Genomic DNA, 22,680 nt, shown 5'->3' with positions numbered 1-22,680 from the left:
ATTAATTATTATATTACTAATTATAATAATGATCCTTGTTGAGCCCTTACTATGTGACAGGCACTGTACTAAGCGCTGGGGTGGTTACAAGCAAACTGAGTTGGACTCCGACTTGGTCCCATGTGGGGCTCACAGTCTCAATCCCCAGATGAGATAACTGAGGCACAGAGAAGTGAAGTGGCCTGCCCAAGGTCACACAGCAGACAGGTGTCAGAGCTGGGATTAGAACCCGTGAACCTTCTGACTCCCAGCCCGGGCTCTAGCCACTAGGCCATGCTGCTTCTCATGTGGTATTGCCAAATAATAATAATAATAATAATAATAATAATGTCATTTATTAAGCATTTACTATGTGCAAAGCACTATTCTAAGCACTGGGGAAGTTACAAGGTAATCAGGTTGTCCCACAGGGGGCTTACAGTCTTAATCCCCATTTTGCAGATGAGGGAACTGAGGCCCAGAGAAGTTGCCCAAAGTCACACAGCTGACAATTGGTGGTGCCGGGATTTGAACCCATGACCTCTGACTCCAAAGCCACTGAGTCACACTGCCACCGCCCGCAGAAATTTCTTCCAGAGAGCCTCCACGTACCACATACCAAGTGACCGCAGCAGAGGGCCCATCCTGTGCCAGAGTGCCATGACCCAATGGACAATTTTTTTAAAAAATGGTATTTAATAAGTGCTCTCTTTGTGCCAGTCACTGTTCTAAGCGTTGAGGTAGATACAAGTTAATCAGGTCGGACACAGTCCCTGTCCCACATCGGGCTTCCGGTCTAAGTAGGAGGGGGGACAGGTATTGAATTCCCCATTTTGCAGTTGAGGAAACTGAGGCCCAGAGAGGCATAGCAACTTGCCCACGGTCGCACAGCAGGAAAGTGGTGGAACCGGGATTATAACCCAGGTCCTCTGGCTCCCAGCCACTAGGCCATGCTGCTTCCGTAGAGTGCAGCCCTTGCCCCAGAACTGCCAGGATTTCACCTGGTCCCTTCCTTCCCAGAAAAATGCTTTTCCTATGGAACCAACGGCAGGATTGGATGGGGCGGAGGACGATTAACTGCCTTTACTGAGTGTCTGCACTGTGCAGAGCAATAAACTAAGCACTTGGGAGAGAACAGTAGAGTTGGACCCCATCATCATCTTCAGGAGCCTTCCAATCTGGAAAACTCTATTAATTAGGATGGCTTTCTTTTACAGTTTTTTTTTAAGTTTAAAACGATACTCAAAAAAAGCACAGAGAGAAGGAATTTCAGGCAGATGTGTTATATAGGTGTAGAGGTCATCCAGAGCTTCTATTTTTCTCCTTTATACGGGTTTCTGCCGGACCTCAGTCCAACGGAATCAAAAGGATGGCCCCTTCTGAGCGTCCTCCCCGTTTGTTATTGATTCACTTGGAAATACATGCAGGCCTGAAATATTTAGCAACTCAGTCCACGCCGGGGTAACCTCAGAAGGCGGTTAAAAGCTGTCGAGAAGATCGTACCCTGTGGCCTTATTGGCAAAGACAAAAACAAACAAAAACAAAAAAGGATTAAAACATCCCCCCTGCCCTTCAGCATTTCAGAAATGCGGTTTGAAACTATTTTTCCATCTTATTCAGATGTTGGGATGATAAAAAGAGGCCCCCAATCCATCTCCCTGCTGACAAGAACAGCGTAGGTAGGTGTCTTTGTTTTTTTTTTCTTATTTTAAAGCAATCAATCTACCTGAACAGAAAGGAAAAAAATAGAACCCCTGGACACCATTCCCAGTAAGACGATCGGGTGCACGTTCTGAATGGCTCCTGAAAGATCATTCATCATCATTATCGAAGCAATCAAATTAACTTTCCGCCCACCCACCCTGGTGAGGCCTCCACCTCAAAGGCTCCTATGCCTCAGCGGGATTTGGAATCACATCCCAGTGGTTCTTCAAACAGGAGACACCCTACTAAGCCCCACTTTTCCTCGTCTCCCCACTCCCTTCTGCGTCGCCTTGACTTGCTCCCTTTGCTCTCCCCCAGCAGCCCCACGTCACTTACGGACGTATCCGTCATTATGTTTGTATTGATGTCGGCCTCCCCGTGCTTCCAGACTGTATGCTTGTTGTGGGCAGGGACTGTCACTGTTCATTGTTGTACTTTCCCAAGCACTTAGTACAGCGCTCAGCCCACAGTAAGCGCTCAATAAATACGATTGAATTATTGAATTAACGTTAGGGCCAGACTACCAACCGTATGATGGGGTTAGCATTCCGAGGTCATCTTATAAGAGAAGCATAGTGGCTAGAGCACGGGCCCGGGAATCAGAAGGTCATGGGCTCTAATCCCGGCTCCGCCACTTGTCTGCTGTGTGACCCTGGGCAAGTCACATAACTTCTTTGTGCCTCAGTTGCCTCATCTGTAAAGTGGGGAGTAAGACTGTGAGCCCCATGTCGGGACTGTGTCCAACCCGATTATGTTTATCTGCCCCAGCACTTAGATCAGCGCTTGACACCTAGTAAGTGCTTAACAAATACCATCATCATCAGATAATGCAATGAATTTTTGTCTTCCCCAGATCCGAAAAAGGTGAGGAAGTGGGAACTCTTCCAATCCAACCTACCGGAACGCAATTCTTCTGTTCCCACTCTCACATTATCTGTTGGCATAATCTGCTGGTTAAACATGCCTGCAATCCACCGCTCCATCTTGACAGGACTTGCCTCGTGAAGGTGGAGAAACCCGTGCTTGAGATTTGGAGCATTTGGGCGGTTGTGTTTATTTGATTTTTTTTTAAAAAAACTCGGGAAATCCAGGCAGGTGTTAACTCTCAGGAGTTCATTAACGTTCGGGGATCCTGGCGAGTCAAGTTATCTTCCCATGTTGAGAGGGAGGAGGTGAACTGTGAAATGGTTTATGTTGTCACGGCTATTTTGTGGGCCCTGTGTGTTTTTTGACACGTGCACATGTGATCCGGTCAATCAGCCCCTCTCTCGACAAGTGAGTGTCATTGGTAGTGTCTTCTTGGAATACAAAAGAAGGTTGACGGGTTGATGGATGGATGTTCTATAAAATGACTGTACTTCTTCGTTGAAAAAGGCACCACCAGTTTATTTCCACCAATAAGATAGACATGTTGGAGTGTTTAGAGTTTCTTGGACTCTGGAGGATGGGGCTCTGGCCCCAGTTAATAGTAATAATGAGAATTATGATGCTTGTAAAGTACTTAATCAGGTCAGTCAGTTAATAGGGTTGGACAAAGTCCCTGTTCCACATGGGGCTCATAGTTCTGGTCCTGGCCTCTTATGAGACTTGAGGCAAGTTACTGAATCTCTCTCTGGGTCTCAGTTTCCATTTCTGTAAAATGGGCATATTCATCATTCAACTGTATTTACTGAGCGCTCACTGTGTGCAGAGCACTGTACTAAGCACTTGGGAAGTACAAGTTGGCGACACATAGAGACGGTCCCTACCCAACAGCGGGCTCACAGTCTAGAAACGGGCTCACAGTCTAGAAGGGCATACCTACCTTTAGAGAGATTCTTTTAGGAAGAAATGAGATGGTTGGTGTGAAAACCTTTTTAAAAGCTAAGGTGCTATACAAACTCATGGAATTATGATTACACTTATTCCTGAAAAGCAGCATGGTGTAGTGGATAGAGCACACACCTTGGAGTCCGAAAGTCCTGGGTTCTAAACCCGGCTGTGCCGCTTGTCGGCTGTGTGGCCTTGGGCAGGTCACTTCACTTCTGGGCCTCCGTTACCTCATCTGTAAAATGGGGAATGAGACCGTGAGCCCCATGTGGAACAGGGACTGTGTCCGACCTGATTTGCTTGTGCCCGCCCAGGCGCTCAGTACAGTGCATGGCACGTAGTAAGCACTTAAATACTATTATCATTACTGTTACGTAGTAACCAAGACCTAATTTGCATGGAAATGCGTGTCCTTATTTCTTCCACAGATGGAGGTGACAGCAGAGTCAGGCCCAAACTAAGCGTCGGCTAAATCCTTTCGCTGTAATCTGGTGGACACGACCGACTTTGGGAGCCAATGCGCGTTTGTTGTTGAAGAGTCTGTTGTGTGGAACTAGGAAAGTTAGATTCTATCAGGTCATCCCGTGGGGATCTGTTGTCAGGGAGATGCGTATCTGTTTTGTCCGCGGAGGAAGAGGACTGTGAGTCGTCATTAACTGAGCTCCCACTGGCTGCAGAGCACTGTACTGAGTGTTTGGAAAAGTACCTGGCAGAGAAGTGGCATGTTCCCCGCCCACAACGACCTTACACGCTAATGGAGGAGACCCGTATAAAAAGATTGACAAATAAGTCGTGAAAATAAATAATGGAATGTACAGTTGATGAAACCTATGCCCCCAGGCCCTGAGGATTTCCCCTATCTGCAATCTAGTTTATTTCCTGTCTTCCCCCTCTAGATTGTAAGGTCCTCATCGAGAAGAAACTTGGACAATAATCTCCACACGGTCAACCCTCAATAGATACTGTTGACTATTGATTGATTGACTGAGAATTAGTAAGCCCCAAAAAGCACTAAGAAGTGGCTGCTGGATTTATTCGTTATGGGCATTGTACTCTCCCAAGCACTTAGTACAATGCCGTGCACGCAGTAAGTGCTCAATAAATACCGTTGATTGATCGATTGAGTCAACTTGGAGTGCTGAAAGTTAGCATTACCATCATCATCATTAGTAGTAGTAGTATTACTGTAGGTGCTCAATAAATCCCAGCGCCTCTCAGCATTGCTCATCCTCCATTCATTCAATCGTATTTATTGAGCACTTACTTTGTGCAGAGCACTGTACTAAGCGCTTGGGAAGTCCAAGTTGGCAACATACGGAGACGGTCCCTACCCAACAGCGGGCTCACAGTCTAGAAGGGGTAGACAGACGACAAAACAAAAAGCTCATGGTGGGCAGGGAATGTGTCTGTTAATTGTTGTATTGTACTCTCCCAAGCGCTTAGTACAGTGCTCCGTACACAGTAAGCGCTCAGTAAATACAAATGAATGCTTGGATTCCCGGGTTCGGGCTCACATATTTGCCCCGCCGTGGGGGAATCGTAGCCATGGCAACTCAGGCTGCAGCTCCGGGAGCCCCCAGAGGCTCTGCCTTGAGATCCGACCCCAGGCACGGCGGCAGGAGAGAAGGCAACCCCCCTGTGCTCTCTCTGGGGATGGAGCGGGGAGTAGAATCTGTAGCAGTTCACCGCCTTGCAGTGTTCAGGTTGAATAAAGCTCGGGATGTCTGCGGGCACACGTGCCCGTGTTCCTGGGCAGCGAACGTGTCTCGGCCCCACGGATTTTTTTTTAGGAGATCCCTGCCGGCCGTTCACCAAGTGGCTCGCCCCTCCGCAGGACCCAGTGGCCGCAGAGCCGAGCAGACGGTCCGGCTGCCAGTTGATCCCCGTTCTGGACTTGCGGCCCTCCCGCCGAAATGCTTCAGACCCAGAAAGAAGGGCGAACCGTGGTGGTCCCCTTTTGTGGCCCGCCAGCTCTCTGAGCAGTAAAGAGGAAAGCTGTGTACCTCTCCTTTTGAATGCGATTAAGAACTGTGAAATTGGATTTGTTTGCCCAGAGGAGAGAAGGGAAAGAAACACTGTTGGAATAGCAATGAAGGGAGGGAGGCTTGTTTCATTAATAGACGTTGGGGGAGGTAGAGGCGGGCCTGGCTGGCTTCCAAACTCGCTTCTTACCGGTGAGGTCGACCGGCTGGTAGCGGTGAGGAGAGGGCAGGCCTGAGGACCAGAGGGTGGGGGTCCTCAGGCCTAGCCTCTTCACCCCCCGAAGTGGTTTGTTCCGAACTTGGGGGACGCAGCCTCGGCTTACTATGTGTCAAGCACTGTTCTAAGCGCCGGGATCGGTACAATCTAGTCAGTTTGGACACCGTCCCTGACCCACATGGGGCCCACAGTCTTAATCCCCATTTTGCAGAAGAGGTAACCAAAGCCTAGAGAAGTGAAATAACCTGCCCAAGGTCACACAGCAGACAAGCGTAGACGCTCAGGCCTGTGCTCTATCCATTAGGCCACACCGCTTCCAATAGCGCCGTTTCACACATTATCTTGGGAGCGGGTTGCCCTAGAAATGGGGCCTCTCCCTCTCTGGGACACCTCAACGTTAACCTTTCCTTCCCCAGCCAGGGCCCCGTAACCCCCGTGGATATTCCCCAGTGCTCCTTGATGAGCCCTCCTTGGGGCTCCCCCCGCGGCTCTTGCTTTGTCCAGCCCCCCACAGCCCTCCCTTCCTGGACCTTCTCTGCCCCCCGACAGTGCTCACCTTGTGTGTCTTTTCTCTTCCATGGCCTCCTCCGACGTGGCTGACGGGCTGGCCGCCCTCCTCGCCGCTGCTGCTGCTCGTGTGTCTTTTCAACTCGGTCCTCAAGAAAACCACCCAAGGTAAGTGCCGACGTTTCACTTGCCGGGCGTGTCGACTTGGAGCCCAGGCAATTTGGAACAGTGTCTTGTCCAATTCAGTCATTTCTCCTTTCCTTTCTCCCTCCCTCCTTCTCTTCCACCCTCTTCTCGAGTATCCTCACTGGAGACCGAGACACCGAGCATTCTAATGACTGGTACGAGGTACCTCAGCAGGCAGGTCGCTGAGCCAGGATTAGAACCCAGGCCCTATGACTCTGCGGCCCATGCTCTATCCACTGGGCCACACTGCTTCCCAATCAAGCGATTGATTCTCCTTGTATGAAACGTAGCAACCGGATGTACAGAGATGGACCCACTCTACAGCTTCCCCGTGACTCTAAGAGTTTAAGTGAGGAGGAGGGTTTGGAGTCAGACAATAAACGCCGCAAGTATCATTATCATCGTCGTGAAACGGGAGAGAGGGACAGAAATGTGAGGAAAAGTGGAGGAAGAGGGCCGGCTTTCAGATAAGACGGGGAAGTGCGGGAAAGCAGCGGGACCATTCGAGGCAGCTGTGGCTTCAGATATGAAGAGGGGCTCGATTGTGGGTGGGGATGGAGGAAGGGGAGGGCAGGGCAGACTTGGAAAAAACCAGATGTGTCGGGCTGACTGGAGGAAGTCCACGGACGAAAGAGAAAGGCGGCTTCATCTGGCCTGGGCAGCGGGGAGCCGGTTGGCTTGAGCCCAGCCTTTTCTGTCAGCCTTTCGGTATTGAGAAATTTCCAAAAAAAGAACAGAGCTGGGCAGATGGCGTGGGGTTTGTCGGGATGAGGGTTCATCCCACGAGGCCCGGGCCGCGTTATCCGAACACACCCTGGGACTCGGTAGTTTTGTGGTCACCAGGGGATCTTAGAGCAGCAAGGCAGTGGCAACAACCATAAAGACTCTTAGAGGAGTTGAGGTTGTCAGAATGGACAGTGGCGGGGCCTGATGGGGAGAAAGGGGTACAGGGGCAGCCTGTTCCCTTTTTTTTTTTTAACTAGTGCTGTACCCCAGTTATTGCTCGTAATTGGCATCGTGGAAATAATGTTGAGCAAAGATTGCTTCAGCCTGCAGCTGAGAAGCAGGGTGGCCTAGTGGATAGAGGCCAGGCCTGGGAGCCGGAAGGACCTGGGTTCTAATCCCCAGCTCCACCACTTGTCTGCTGTGTCACCTGGGGCAAGTCATCTCACTTCTCTGGGCCTCAGTTACCTCATCTGTAAAATGGAGATTGAGACCGTGAGCCCGCTGTGGGACAGGGATTGTGTCCAACCCGACTTGCCTGTATCCACCCCAGCGCTTAATACAGTGCCTCATACACTGTAAGCGCTTACCAAATACACTGTAAGCGCTTAGTACAGTGCTCTGCACACGGTAAGCGCTCAATAAATGCGATTGAATGAATGAACGAACAAATGCCGCAGTTATTATTATTATTACAATGCAACAGAGTTGGTAGACACATTCCCTGCCCACCTCCCGGCTTTAAAGATCCAGTAATTCAGTGACTTGGGGGCCAAGTACCTAAATGCAGCAACTAGGAACATAATCTGAAATAAATCTGAGCATCAGCCCAGCCCTCCATAGAGGCAACAGGATCTGTGTTGGAGCAGAGCGTTGCCTGGTAGACCTCACGTCTCTTTCAGCGGTTATTGACTGGAAAATTCTCTCTTCCCTCTCCTCAGGTGTTTGCCTTTGATTACTGTTTCTGGTCCATGGATGAATCCAACACTACAAAATATGCGGGTAAGGGAGTGCCAGCTTTTTTTGTTTATTTTGGGGGGCTTGTTGTTTTTTTTTTTTTAGAGAAATAGTTTTGCCTTTACTTCATTTCTGTTTTCCCTTTTGGTTTCCGACTTCTCCCTCCTCCGGTTCAGGTTTGGTCTGGGTTTATTCATCCTGGCGATGTCACGGCTGTCGGGATTTCTTTGAGGGCCTCCTTGGTCCCAACCAGAAGGGTTATGAGACATCAAACGCTCATCTCCTGCTCTTTCCTCTCCGCTTCTGGCAGGTGCGAGGGGGAGTGAGACAGATTCTCCAGGGGCAGCAGTGTTATTTATTGAGCATCTACTGTCTGAAGGGCTCCGTACTAAGTCCTTGAACAATATCATCATCAGTGGTATTTACTGAGCACTTACTATGTGCAGGGCAGCCAGCCAGTCAGTCGGTCGTATTTACTGAGCGCCTACTGAATGCAGAGCAGTGTACTAAGCCCTCAGAAGAGTACATTAGAGCAATAAACAGACACATTCCCTGCGCACAATATGTTTACGGTCTAGAAGATACCACGGAAACACCAGATGCTGGCTCTGCCCACAGTTGTGGGCAAGGATCATATCTACCAACTCTTTTATAGTGTTTTATTGTACTCTTCCAAGCGCTTAGTATAGTGCTTCGATAGTAGTATAGTATAGCATTCGATAATTATGATTGATTATTTGACACAGACTTAAAGCTCCCCTCTCTGTATTCATTCATTCATTCAATCGTATTTATTGAGCGCTTACTGTGTGCAGAGCACTGGACTAAGAGCTTGGGAAGTACAAGTCGGCAATAAAAAGGGACAGCAGAAAGGAAGACAAAGAGCCAGCAAAAGGGTCAGAGACGGGGAGAGCCAACAGAACATGGCTGGTGAACAGTGGCCCGAGAGCTACAATCTTTCATCATCAATGGTATTTACTGAGCACTTACTACGTACAAAACATTGTACAAAGTGCTTGGGAGGGTGCGATTCAGAGTTGGCAAAGGTGTTCCCTGGCCACGGAGAAACTTCAACTGATATCAATCGATCGGTGGCATTTACTGAGTACCCAGAATAGTGAAGAATAAAATAGGCACATCATTAACAAAGTAAAGAGAATAGTAAAATCGTAGTAGTAAGCGCTCAACAAATACCATAATAATAATCATAATTATTATTATTCTCATTATTCTCTGCTCACAATGAGGATGCTTTCCTCCTCTTTCTTCCTCCCTCTGCACCCCCTCCCCATTCTGCCTCTCTCCTCCCCTTTCCATCCTCTCTTTCCCTCCACTGCAGCCTCCCCCTTCCTGATTGAATTTGGGTCAGAGGGGCTGGAGGAGACACCCCTCCCTCCCCTCTCCCCCAGACCCTGAGCTCATCCTCGTCCCCTCTCATCCATCCCTCTGGTTCTCATCCCCCATCATCTTTCTCCACACAACTTTGTGTGCAGAGCACCGTGCCGATGTTCAAGTATGTGTTTTCTGGCTCATTTTCTCCTAAACTATGACCAAACTATCACCACTTTTATGCCGCTGGTGTCAGTGATGTCAATTTGACCAGGTATCAGCCTCATTTCAGTTTCTGGCCGTTGATCCCTGTTGCTGGGTTTCCCGAATGTTGTTTTGGGGAATGGGGGCGGGAAGAAGTCTGGATTCTCATCACACTTGAGCACAGAGATGCAGCTCTGCCCACATGCTGACAGGTGGACACCCAAAGACGGACTTACATGTGGGGAAATCCCATGCGGATTTAGACACGCGTGAGTGGACACCTGGGGGAGAAAAATGATAATAGTAATTTTGGCATTTGTTAAGCGCTTACTATGTGCCAGGCACCGTACAGATGAGGTAACTGAGGCAACAGAGAAGTGAAGTGACTTCTCCAAGGTCACACAGCAGACAAGAGACGGAGCCAGGACTAGAATCCAGGTACTTCTGAGTCCCAGAGGAATTCTCTATCCACTATGTCACCCTGCTTCTCTAGAATTGAGGTGACCACAACTACCCGGATGGGAATACAAGTCCAGAAAGTGGACAGGATTGCACACACTAAACACATGCCTTCACACGTGCAACACGTGGGAGGAAATACGAGCTCGTGCTTCTTGACGTATGCCCATAGGGATGCATCCAGAGCCCTTCCAGACAATGAGTTCCAAAGGTAAGGGCAGAAACTCAGAAATTTCCAGTGAGAAAGTTTCAAGCCTGCTTCCATTTCCTTTCTTTCCACTTGGAAGAGGTAAAAAAATATATATATTTTGAAGGAGCCGGTTTAAAGGTGGCCCTGGAGGAGAAAGTCCTGTAGAAAATGTGGCCAGGTTTCGATTATGTAGGTTTTTCCCCTTAATCCATCGTTGCTCGGGATCCTGGTTTGTTTCTGTCTCCGCCGATATTTTCTCCCGTGTTGACTTGTCAGTTGGTTTCTGAAAGTCTTGGCTTTGAATACTGATCGGCTGTTCCTCTTTGAAGAAAACCCCTCCAGACAAGAATCGTGAATAGGAAAATCCGAGATAAAAGCAATGATTCATTGATAGGAAACTCAAGGAAGTGAAGGGGAAGTGTATATTTCCTGAAACGGGAGCCGGCTTGGGCAGTAAGGAATAATGGCGTCTTTGATAACGAATTAGTTGGGTCTCTCAGTGCTGTATTCAAGGCCCTGTGCTTGTGTGCGTGTGTTTGTGTGAGTCTGTGTGAGTGTGTCTGTGTCCAATCAGAGAAAGATATGAGGCGAGAAAAACAGGGAAGGCCGTTCTGTTATTTTGTTGTTAAATTTCACCCAGCACCCCCATAATGCAGGGACTACGTTTTTGCAAAACCGCACACTTCGGAAAACCCACACTGTTTCAGTCGCCAGATAATAATGATAGCATTTATTAAGCGCTTACTATGTGCAAAGAACCGTTCTAAGTGCTGGAGAGGTTACAAGGGGCTCCCAGTCTTAATCCCCATTTTCCAGATGAGGTAACTGAGGCGAAGAGAAGTGACTTGCCCAAAGTCACACCGCTGACAGTTGGCGGAGCCGGGATTTGAACCCATGACCTCTGACTCCAAAGCCCGGGCTCTTTCCACTGAGCCGCGCTGCTTCCCTAAGCAGCACCTCACATCCATGCCCGTCCGAATGGACATCGCACTGAGCCCACACGAGCTCACGTCGCCAGACTAGCGTTTTCTCACCCCCTAACAACGTGCTAGCCCCAAAGCATAGTGAATCAATCAATCAATCAATCGTATTTATTGAGCGCTTACTATGTGCAGAGCACTGTACTAAGCGCTTAAGTGAAGACGCAAGTTATGGCAGAGCTAAGCGTCCTTGAATGTAATCTTGAATGTAAACGGCTCCTCAAAAAATGCATGAAGACCGTGAAACCGCGCACCCCAGAATTTGTCGGTAAAAATCAGGTTAGGTGGATAAAGACGTTTTAGTTCCTAAAGCTAGTAAGAGAGCTCTCTGGGCTGTGATAATAATTATAATTGTAATTGTGGTAATAGTAATAATAATAATAACAATGATGATGTCATTTATTAAGCGCTTACTATGTGCAAAGCACTGTTCTAAGCGCTGGGGAGGTTACAAGGTGATCAGGTTGTCCCATGGGGGGCTCACAGTCTTAATTCCCATTTTACAGATGAGGGAACTGAGGCACAGAGAAGCAGCGTGGCTCAGTGGAAAGAGCACGGGCTTTGGAGTCAAAGGTCATGGGTTTGAATCCCGGCTCCGCCACATGTCTGCTGTGTGACATCGGGCAAGTCACTCAACTTCTCTGAGCCTCAGTTACCTCATCTGTAAAATGGGGATTAAGACTGGGAGCCCCACGTGGGACAACCTGATCACTCCGTATCCCCCCAAGCGCTTAGAACAGTGCTTTGCACATAGTAAGTGCTGAACAAATGCCAACATTATTATTATTATTATTAAGTGACTTGCCCAAAGTCACACAGCTGGCAATTGGCGGAGCCAGGGTAATAATAATAATAATAGTAGTAGTAATAATAGTAATAGTAATAATAGTAATAATAATAACTGTTATGGCGACTGTTTCAGTCGCCAGATAATAATGATAATGATAGCGTTTATTAAGCGCTTACTATGTGCAAGGCACTGTTCTATTCATTAAGCGCCTACTGTATGTACCAGGCACTATACTAAGTGCTGGGGTGAATACAAGCAAATCAGGTTGGACACATTCATTCATTCGTTCATATTTATTGAGCGCTTACCGTGTGCAGAGCCCTGTACTAAGCGTTTGGGAAGTATAAGTTGGCAACAGTCATTCATTCAATCGTATTTATCGAGCACTTGCTGTGTGCAGAGCACTGTACTAAGCGCTTGGGAAGTCCAAGTTGGCAACATATAGAGACGGTCCCTACCCAACAACGGGCTCACAGTCTAGAAGGGCTAGACCCTACCCACATGGGCTCCCAATCTCTTCATCAATTGTATTTATTGAGCGCTTACTGTGTGCAGAGCACTGTCCTAAGCGCTTGGGAAGTACAAATTGGCAACAGTCTCATCCCCATTGTATCCACTACTCCATGCTGCTTCCGTCCTTGGGATCCAGTGAGATGAGGCTTCCCGTAGAATCGTAAGAAGCAGCTATTCTGGACTCAAGCGTCAAAACAGATGTGGAGGTGCCGGTAGTGATGGCGGCACCACAACGAGCCTACAGTCCAGCCACATCCCCTCTCACATCAGCCAGCTATTTTTCAAAATATATCGGTGGTGGAATGTGATCAATCAATCAATCGTATTTATTGAGCGCTTACTGTGTGCAGAGCACTGTACTAAGCCCTTGGGAAGTCCAAGTTGGCAACATATAGAGACGGTCCCTACCCAACAGTGGGCTCACAGTCTAAAAGGGGGAGACAGAGAACAAAATCAAACATACTAACAAAATAAAATAAATAGAACAGATATGTACTAGTAAAATAAATAAATAAATAAATAGAGTAATAAATATGTACGAAATTCACCTGTTAATCACCGAATGTTCTGAATTGCTCTGCCAAGGGATGTCAGGCAAACTGACCACCCCGTGCCATGGAGAGGAGGAATTGGGTCTCCATTCCTCCTCCGGGTTCCAATCCCAGCTCTGCCGCTTACTGCTGGGTGACCACGGGCAAGTCACTCAACTTCTCCGGGCCTCAGTTTCCACGTCCGGATAATGGGGATGGCATAACCTGTTCTTCCTCCCCCTTAGACTATGAGCTCTGTGTGGGACAGGGACTAGATCCAATTAATTCCCTTCCCCACAGCACCTGTATATATGTATATATGTTTGTACATATTTATTACTCCATTTATTTTACTTGTACATATCTATTCTATTTATTTTATTTTGTTAATATGTTTGGTTTTGTTCTCTGTCTCCCCCTCCTAGACTGTGAGCCCACTGTTGGGTAGGGACTGTCTCTATATGTTGCCAACTTGTACTTCCCAAGCGCTTAGTGCAGTGCTCTGCACACAGTAAGTGCTCAATAAATACGATTTATTGATTGATTGATTAATTAGCACAGGGCTCAGCCATAATAATTTCTTAACAAATACTACTGTCGTTATTCCTATTTATTGTATTATTATTATTATTATTATTATTATTATTATTATTATTATTATCATTATTACATGCACCCTGGGCTTGAAAGTCAGAAAAACGTGGGTTCTAATCCTAGCTGCACCAATTGCCTGCTCTGTGACCTTGGGGAAGTCACTTCACTTCTGGGCATCAGTTACCTCATCTGGAAAATGGGGATTAAGACAGTGAGCCCCATGTGGGACAGGGACTGTGGTCAACTCGATTTGCTTATATCCACCCAGTGCTTAGTACAGTGCCTGGTACATAGTGGACACTTAGCAAATACCATTAAAAAACAGAAACTTGAATGCATGGTTCCATTTTCACTTCCCACCCAGATCTCCCTGCTCCTTTTGTCCCTGGGGCAGATCTGGAAAGAAGGGGTCACCCTCATTCTGACTTTGCGGAGCCCAGTGCAAAGCGTGGCTACCTGACTTTCAGTCCCCTGTGGACTGTAAGCTCCTTGTGGGCAGGGATCATCATCATCATCATCAATCGTATTTATTGAGCGCTTACTGTGTGCAGAGCACTGTACTAAGAGCTTGGGAAGTATAAGTTGGCAACATATGGAGACAGTCCCTACCCAACAGTGGGCTCACAGTCTAAAAAGGGATCACATCACAGGGATTACATCTACCAACTCCATTGTACTTTCCTAAGCGCTTAGTACGGTGCTCTGCATACAGTGTGCACTCATAAATACCACTGATTGATTCTCAGAAGGAAGTGGCCAGGTTCTTGCATTCTAGGATCGATGGAATTAGTTCTTTTTATTATAAATGGTGTACATTAAGCACTTATTATGTGCCAGGCACTGTTCTAAGCTCCAAGGTAGATGCAGAGTAATCAGGCGGGACACAGTCCACGTCCCACAGGGGGCTCACAGTCTTAACCCCTGTTTTAAAGACGAGGGAACTGAGGCCCAGAGAAGTCAAGTGATTTTCCCGAGGTCCCCCAGCAGGCAAGTGGCAGAGCGGGGATTGGCACCTAGGTTCTTCTGAGTCCCAGGCTCGTGATTATTCTCTCGGCCGAGTTGCTTCTCTTTATCGACCCCAGCACTGCGTCTCCCGGGCCTCAGACAACTTGCAGTGACTTAGCCTGACTCAGACCCGTAGGCACCAGAGAGAAGTTTCAGAGCCTGCAGGAGGCTGCCAGGATTGTTCTGTTTGAGCTGGGTTAGTCACTGTTTCCCTGCCCTCGGCCACGCTGCTATTGTATGGTTTGGTCCCCCGGCCAAGGGTCCAGGTAATAAACCTCCCGGAGGGGAAATGAGCGGCGTGGTCATGGCCATTGGAAGTGAGGTCAGGCTGGCTCCATGGCCTCCCCGAGCTGGGGGTAGCGAGGGGCATACACCGCCCTGGGCACCAGAGACGGGCACCACCACCTTCCTACTCTTGGCTCTTAGGAGAAGAGAGACAATCAATCTATCAATCAATCGTATTTATTGAGCGCTTACTGTGTGCAGAGCACTGTACTAAGCGCTTGGGAAGTCCAAGTTGGCAACATATAGAGACAGTCCCTACCCAACAGTGGGCTCACAGTCTAGAAGGGGGAGACAGAGAACAAAACCAAACATATTAACAAAATAAAATAAGCGTCACCTTCCTTGGGGGTCCTCAGACAGAGCGACCTCGCTCTTTGGTTCGGGGCCTCTGCGGTGGTTCGGGTGGTTGTATGTGATAGCTATCTTCTGATGCAGAGAGTCTGTGCACCACTACTACTCTTACTGTTTAGTCCAGATCCCTTTGTCTTTTGGTGTTGGAGACCGATCGCTCTTTTCATTAGCCTCTTTGAGAGACACTGTGGCCCAGTGGAAAGACCTTGGACCTCGAAGGCAAGAAATTCAAGTTCTAATCCCAGCTCTGCCACTGGCCTGCTGGGCGAACCTCAGCCACTAAATCAGTCAATCAGTCGTACTCGGGTGGCACTTACTATGTCCAGAGCACTGCACTAAGCCCTTGAGAGAATACAGTGTAACAGATGGTAGACACTTTCCCTGTCCACAAGGAATTTCAGTCTAGAGAGGGACTGTAAAACACCTGGAGGGAAATTAGTGCTCATGGTCTTTAGAAGTGAGGTCAGGCTGGCTTTAGTAATATTAATAATAATAATTGTGGTATTTGCTAAGTACGTTCTATATGCCACGCAAGTTCGAAGTGTTGGAGTAGATACAAAGTAATTAGATTGGACGCAGTCCATGTCCCTCATGGGGCTCACAGTCTTGATCCCCAGTTTACAGATGAGGTAACTGAGGCCCAGAGAAGTGAAATGACTTGCCCAAGGTCACACAACAGACATGTGGCAGAGCCGGGATTAGAACCCATGACCCCTAATTCCCGGGCCCGTGCTCTTTCCACTAGGCAGCAGACAGAGATAGAGGGAGAGAGAAAAGAAAATGAATAGACACACTGGTAGGTTGAGTAAAACAAAGTGGAAACTGTGATATTTCTGATAGTCCTAGCTTTTACCCTTGCTTCGAAAACAACTGAGCACTGTTAGTTGGGGGCCCTTGAGCGGCCTTATCCTACAGACTGCTTGGGAGGCTGTTAAAACCACAACGTGGACTATAGAAAATGAAAACAAACATCCGAGAAGCCACAGTTTAGGCTGTGTTATTATTGCCAAATGTAAATACAAATCAGTCAAATTCTGCGGGTTCAGGGTGGCGGGGGACTTTGGAGCAGGAGTTGAGTTTTCCAGAGTCCACTGGGTGGGTTGGCAAGTTCCCAGATGGGAAACCCAAGCTGCACTGATGCTCCTGAGGCTGGCAATTTTCAGGGGGAAGTGGTTGGAAGCGGGAAATCGTTGAGGGAGGTGGGTGGGGGGCTGGTCTCCCTCCCAGTCTGGCACCTGTTTGCCACCAAGAATGAAATCAATCAATCAATCGTATTTATTGAGCGCTTACTGTGTGCAGAGCACTGTACTAAGCGCTTGGGAAGTACAGGTTGGCAACATATAGAGACGGTCCCTACCCAACAGTGGGCTCACAGTCTAGAAGGGGGAGACAGAGAACAAAACCAAACATATTAACAAAATAAAATAAATAGAAAGAAAGCAGAACCGAGCCGATGGGTCGGAAACTCCTTAAATCACAGACAGATTTTGGAAAGGTTATCAACACTATACCACTGGCTCTTATTTCAAGGGAGGGTGTTGGGGGGTGGTATATAATAATAATAATAATAATGTTGGTATTTGTTAAGCGCTTACTGTGTGCCAAGCACTGTTCTAAACGCTGGGTTAGATACAAGCTTCTTAGGTTGTCCCACTTGGGGCTCACAGTCTTGATCCCCATTTTACAGATGAGGTAACTGTGGCACAGAGAAATGAAGCGACTTGCCCAAAGTCACACAGCTGACAAGTGGTGGAGCCGGGATTAGAACCCATGACCTCCGACTCCCAAGCCCGGGCTCTTTCCACTGAGCCACGCTGTTTCTCAATAATAATAATGATGGCATTTATTAAGCGCTTACTGTGTGCAAAGCACTGTTCTAAGCGCTGGGGTGGTTACAAGGTAATCAGGTTGTCCCGTGGGGGGCTCACAGTCTTAATCCCCATTTTGCAGATGAGGGAACTGAGGCACAGAGAGGTTAAGTGACTTGCCCAAAATCACACAACTGACAATTGGCGGCACCGGAATTTGAACCCATGACCTCTGACTCCAAAGCCCGGGCTCTTTCCACGGAGCCACGCTGCTTCTATGAGATATCAATCAATCAATCAATCGTATTAAATGACCGCTTACTGTGTGCAGAGCACTGTACTAAGCGCTTGGGAAGTACAAGTTGGCAACATATAGAGACGGTCCCTACCCAACAGCGGGCTCACAGTCTAGAAGATATGAGTATGTGAGAGAATGTGTTAATGTCTGTTTGTGTGTATTGTGTGTATATGGAAGAGAGTGTGTTAACATCTGTGAGTGTGTGTGATGTGTGTATTTGAAAGAGAGAGTGTGTGTGTGGTGTGAGTATATGAGTCCCATCTGATTAAATTGTATTTGTTCCAGCTTTTAGCACAGTACTTGACACATAAATAAGCGTTTAACACACAAAGACTCTCCCCACCTTCAAAGCCTTATAGAAGGCACATCTCCAAGAGGCCTTCCCTGACTGAGCACTCATTTCCTCTTCTCCCACTCCTTTCTGCATAGTCCCCGCACTTGGATTTTCTCCCTTTATCCACTCTTCCCCCATAATTCATTCATTTCTATTAATGTCTGCCTCCCCCTCTAAAGTGTAACCTCGTTGTGGGCAGGGAACTCGGTTATATTGTATTCTCCCAAGCACGTACTACAGTGCTGTGCACTCAGTAAGCGCTCAGTAAATACGATTGATTGATTAACAAATGGAAGAGATTATTACTGTAGTATTTTTCTTCGTATCCAGAACAAAGTGCACCCTTTATACCCCGCTTTGTGGAGGCGGCGATTGAAATCGCTACAAACTCGGCTGTTGTTTGAAGCTAATCATTTAATGCTCTTATTTTGCAGGACAAGAAGTGGTGTTCAAATGCCTTGGAGATGGGATTCTTGAAAAGGCCTTTCAGGGATATAATGCTTGTATTTTTGCGTATGGACAAACAGGTGAGAAACCGGTTTGTTCCTTTCCCTGATCGAGACTCCTGGCTCTTTAATTGGATCATTAGAAAGTATAAGCAGGCAGACAAAGGTCTGATGATAAAAGACCTTTAGCTTCACTTGAGTTGAAGAATGTGCCTAACCCCCGCTGTTCCCTCCATTTCCTTCTTTAGCAGATTTGGCGTTGATCAGCAAGTGACAACTTTTATATTTCCTTTAAGCAAAGGACAGCCCTAGTGTTGAAAGGTAGGGGTAGGGAGAAAATATTTTTTCTGCTCTGTGAAGGGCAGCCGTGAACATTCCCTGTGGGGCTGTTAGAAATAATTAAGCCTGAGATTGAGGTAATGTTTGGATGTATTGTCTTTGAGTTTTATATAATAACTTCTTTATATTAATGTCTCCACCTCAAAGTGTGGGCAGGGAACGCGCCTACCAACTCTGTTGCATAGTACTCTCCCAGGTGCTTTCTACAGTGCCCCGCACTCGGCGCTCACTAAATGCCATTGACCGATCATTTATACCCTCCTTGTGCTGGAAGTACGAACGTGTTTTGGCCTCCAAAAATATTTTCCCAGCCTGCCAGACGGTTAGCAAAATCCCTCGCCATCTATTGATAGTTCCTGACCTTAAAAGCGCAGGTCCCTCTTGCTTTGTACTTAGGGGTGTTTGTTAGCGTGGGCCTGATACTCCAAGAAGGAAGACCGTGATCTCTTGGATTCAAACTGAAATCCAAAGTGAAACTGAAATCTGGATTCAAACTGAAAACGTCGACTGACGTTCGAAAAGCTGCATGTAGTGAAATCCAGAAAACCCTGTATTACTTTTCTAGCGTGACCACATTTAATCTCTTTTTTTTCTCCCCCATGGGTGTGAGAGGGGAGAAGAGAATGAAATGACTAAATTGAAATCCCAATCATTTGTTTGAATGCATCTCCAGCATACCCCGCTTTGTCCGGCGTGAGATTGTCTGGTGGACCAGTGTCACTGATTGCATATATGAGAGTGGGGAGGGGGAGTGAGGATTCGTTTGACCAACTGGATGTGTATAATGGAGTCTCCCATCTGAAGAGTCTTACTTCGACCTCATCTATCTCGTATTTATTAAGTGGTTACTGTGTGCCAAACGCTGTACTAAGCGCTGGGGCTGATACAAGCTAATGAGATCGGCTGTGGTCCATGTCCCACATGGGGCTCACAGTCTTAACTCTTAACTCACAGTCTTCTAGACCGTGAGCCCACTGTTGGGTAGGGACATGTACTTGTACTTGTACTTCCCAAGTGCTTAGTACAGTGCTCTGCACACAGTAAGTGCTCAATAAATACGATTGATTGATTGATTGATTAATCAGCATTTTATGGATGAGGTAACTGAGGTGCCGAGAAGTGATGTGACTTGCCCAAGGTCCCACAGCCGACAAGTGGCAATCAAGCTCTCAATCAATACGATTGAATGAATGAATTGTTGGGCAGGGAATGTCTCTACCTGTGGCCGGATTGTGGTTTCCAAGCGCTTAGTCCAGTGCTCTGCACCCAGGAAGCGCTCAATCAATACAATGGAATGAATGATGGGTCGGCGGGGTGAGGGGTTAAAGGTATATACATATATATATGTATATATGTTTGTACCTATTTATTGCTCCATTTATTTATTTATTTATTTATTTTTCTTGTACATATCTATTCTGTTTATTTTATTTTGTTAGTAAGTTTGGTTTTGTTGTCTGTCTCCCCTTTTAGACTGTGAGCCCACTGTTGGGTAGGGACTGTCTCTATATGTTGCCAATTTGTACTTCCCAAGCGCTTAGTACAGTGCTCTGCACATAGTAAGCGCTCAATAAATACGATTGATGATGATGAAGTGGCAGAGCCGGGATTAATCCTTCTGATTCCCAAGCCCGGCTTCTATCCGGGAGACCGCGGTACAGCTCCTGAATGGCTCAATAAATTCGATCGATTAATTGATTGTAACTTAGTTCTCCTCTCCATATTCTTTCTCCCCCTCTCCCTTTCCAGGTTCGGGAAAGTCCTTCTCCATGATGGGCAGCTCAGAGCAGCTGGGACTTATCCCCCGGCTGTGCTGTGCCTTGTTCCAGAGGATCTCCTTGGAGGAAAACGAATCCCAAAACTTTAAAGTCGAAGTATCCTACATGGAAATCTATAACGAAAAGGTCCGGGATCTTTTAGACCCCAAAGGGTGAGTCAGTGCGTTGAAATTAGCTCTGTAAAAGGGCTTGACTGGGGATGATCTAGTACTCCCAGGAAGGTTAAAATCCCACGGGTAATTGAGTGAAATCCTGGCTAAAGCCCCTTTCTCTCAACACCTCTTTCAAGGTAGGGCGGTGGATTTTACAGCCTTGTAGTTTAAGAACTTTCCCTTCCTTTAAAGTATTTTAACTTTCTTGATGGGGGGATTAAAGCCCATTGAACGTTATTAGATAGTGACAGTGGGTCTCTTTAGCATAGATCACGGAAGATATTTGCCTGAATGTGCCCGAGGACACTTTGAAGAGTTAGGGAAAATCCATTTAAAAAATCTTTCCTTATTGACACTTCCTTGCCTTGCCGTTTGTCCGGGTTTATAAGTGGTTCCATCTCTGTTTTTAAAAATAGTTAAATTGTTTTGGTCAGGTTTTCGGACCTTGGGAATTCACAGTTGCACTTTACACCTTGTTTCCAGGGCAAGCAGTATGGGACTGGAGAGAGGTGATGATGATGATGATAATATTTGTTAAGCAGCGTGGCTCAGTGGAAAGAGCCCGGGCTTTGGAGTCAGAGGTCATGGGTTCAAATCCCGGCTCCGCCAATTGTCAGCTGTGTGACTTTGACTTAACTTCTCTGGGCCTCAGTTACCTCATCTGTAAAATGGGGATTAAGACTCTGAGCACCCCCGTGGGACAACCTGATCACCTTGTAACCTCCCCAATGCTTAGAATAGTGCTTTGCACATAGTAAGCATGTAATAAATGCCATTATTATTATTATTATTATTATTATTTTGAAGCACTTGCTCTGTGCCAAGCTCTGTACTAAGCCCTGGGGTAGAAACAAGATATTAGAGAAGCAGCGTGACTCAGTGGAAAGAGCACGGGCTTGGGAGTCAGAGGTCATGGGTTCAAATCCCAGCGCTGCCAATTCTCAGCTATGTGACTTTGGGCAAGTCACTTAAGTTCTCTGGGCCTCAGTTACCTCATCTGTAAAATGGGGATTAAGACTGTGAGCCCCAAGTGGGACAACCTGATTATCTTGTATCCTCCCCAGCGCTTTGAACAGTGCCTTGCACATAGAAAGCGCTTAACAAATGCCATTATTATTATCAAGGTGTACACGGTCCCTGTCGCACCTGAGGCTCATAAGCTATAAGAGGGAGAGAAAGGGAGCAGATATTTGATTCACCTTTTACAGATGAGGAAACTGAGGCCCAGAGATGTTGAGGTGTGGGTCACAGCAGGCAGGCGTGAAGCCGAGATTAGGATCTCAGTCTCCTGACGCCCAGGCACTTTCCACTAGGCCACCCTGCTCCTCCGGGAGAGGAGGCTGAGCGAATTTGGGCCGGTGCTATCTCCCTCTTCACGGTCCCCCAGAAAAAGCCTCCAAGGACGTAATGCCTATGTAGGCCCAATGAGGCGAGAGGCTTTCTGAAATCAAACATATCTTTATGTTCGATCTCAGATAAATAACATATTTATTACTCTATTTATTTATTTATTTTACTTGTACATATCTATTCTATTTATTTTATTTTGTTAGTATGTTTGGTTTTGTTCTCTGTCTCCCCCTTTCAGACTGTGAGCCCACTGTTGGGTAGGGACTGTCTCTATATGTTGCCAACTTGTACTTCCCAAGCGCTTAGTGCAGTGCTCTGCACACAGTAAGCGCTCAATAAATACGATGGATGATGATGATGATGATGATCGAACGGCCAAGGAGGGTTGAGGATTATTGATCAGAAGCGGGCATGCCGTGCCCAGCAAGACGGCTAGATATCTATAAAGGCCAAGTCTCACTCCTCAATCCTCCAAGGACAGGACTGAGAAGTCCCCTCTCCGAGACACCCTTGAGACTTAAAGTTAGCAGGGAATATGTCTATTACATCATTCTATTGTACTCTCCTAAATTCTCAGTACAGTGCTCTGCACACAGAAAGCGCTCAATAAATACCATTGATTGATGTTGATCCCCTATATAATAAAGTATTCTATGCATCACACTGCCTCTTGTATAGCTAAGATCAAGCTTTTCACTTTTTCTGTCTTTTGACCTCTCTCAGCTATCCCTTTTATTTCTGAATGTATATGAAGTTCATCTACCGAAGCAAAAGGTTGGTTGGCTTGGATAGAGATTTGGGGGTTTTTTGTTTTGTTTTTTGGGGTTTTGTTTTTTTTTTTTGAAAAGAACAGGGAGCCATTCTCAATATGGAATGGTGTT

The 22,680-nt window shown here is 46.9% G+C and overlaps 1 protein-coding gene across 1 annotated transcript in view; it reads left to right on the top strand.

Annotated features, from left to right (window-relative positions):
* Positions 1–22,680, top strand: part of KIF13A (kinesin family member 13A) — a 131,911-nt gene that overhangs the window by 44,399 nt on the left and 64,832 nt on the right. Inside the window, 4 exon segments of the mRNA XM_038770774.1 lie at positions 6,354–6,366; positions 8,049–8,109; positions 18,169–18,261; positions 20,269–20,449. Coding sequence (XP_038626702.1) covers positions 6,354–6,366; positions 8,049–8,109; positions 18,169–18,261; positions 20,269–20,449 — 348 coding nt within the window.

This window comes from Tachyglossus aculeatus, chromosome X2 (assembly GCF_015852505.1).
Source record: "Tachyglossus aculeatus isolate mTacAcu1 chromosome X2, mTacAcu1.pri, whole genome shotgun sequence".
NCBI classification, from domain to species: domain Eukaryota; kingdom Metazoa; phylum Chordata; class Mammalia; order Monotremata; family Tachyglossidae; genus Tachyglossus; species Tachyglossus aculeatus.
Note: the sequence above shows the minus strand (reverse complement) of the source record. Positions and strands in the feature narration are given on the sequence as shown.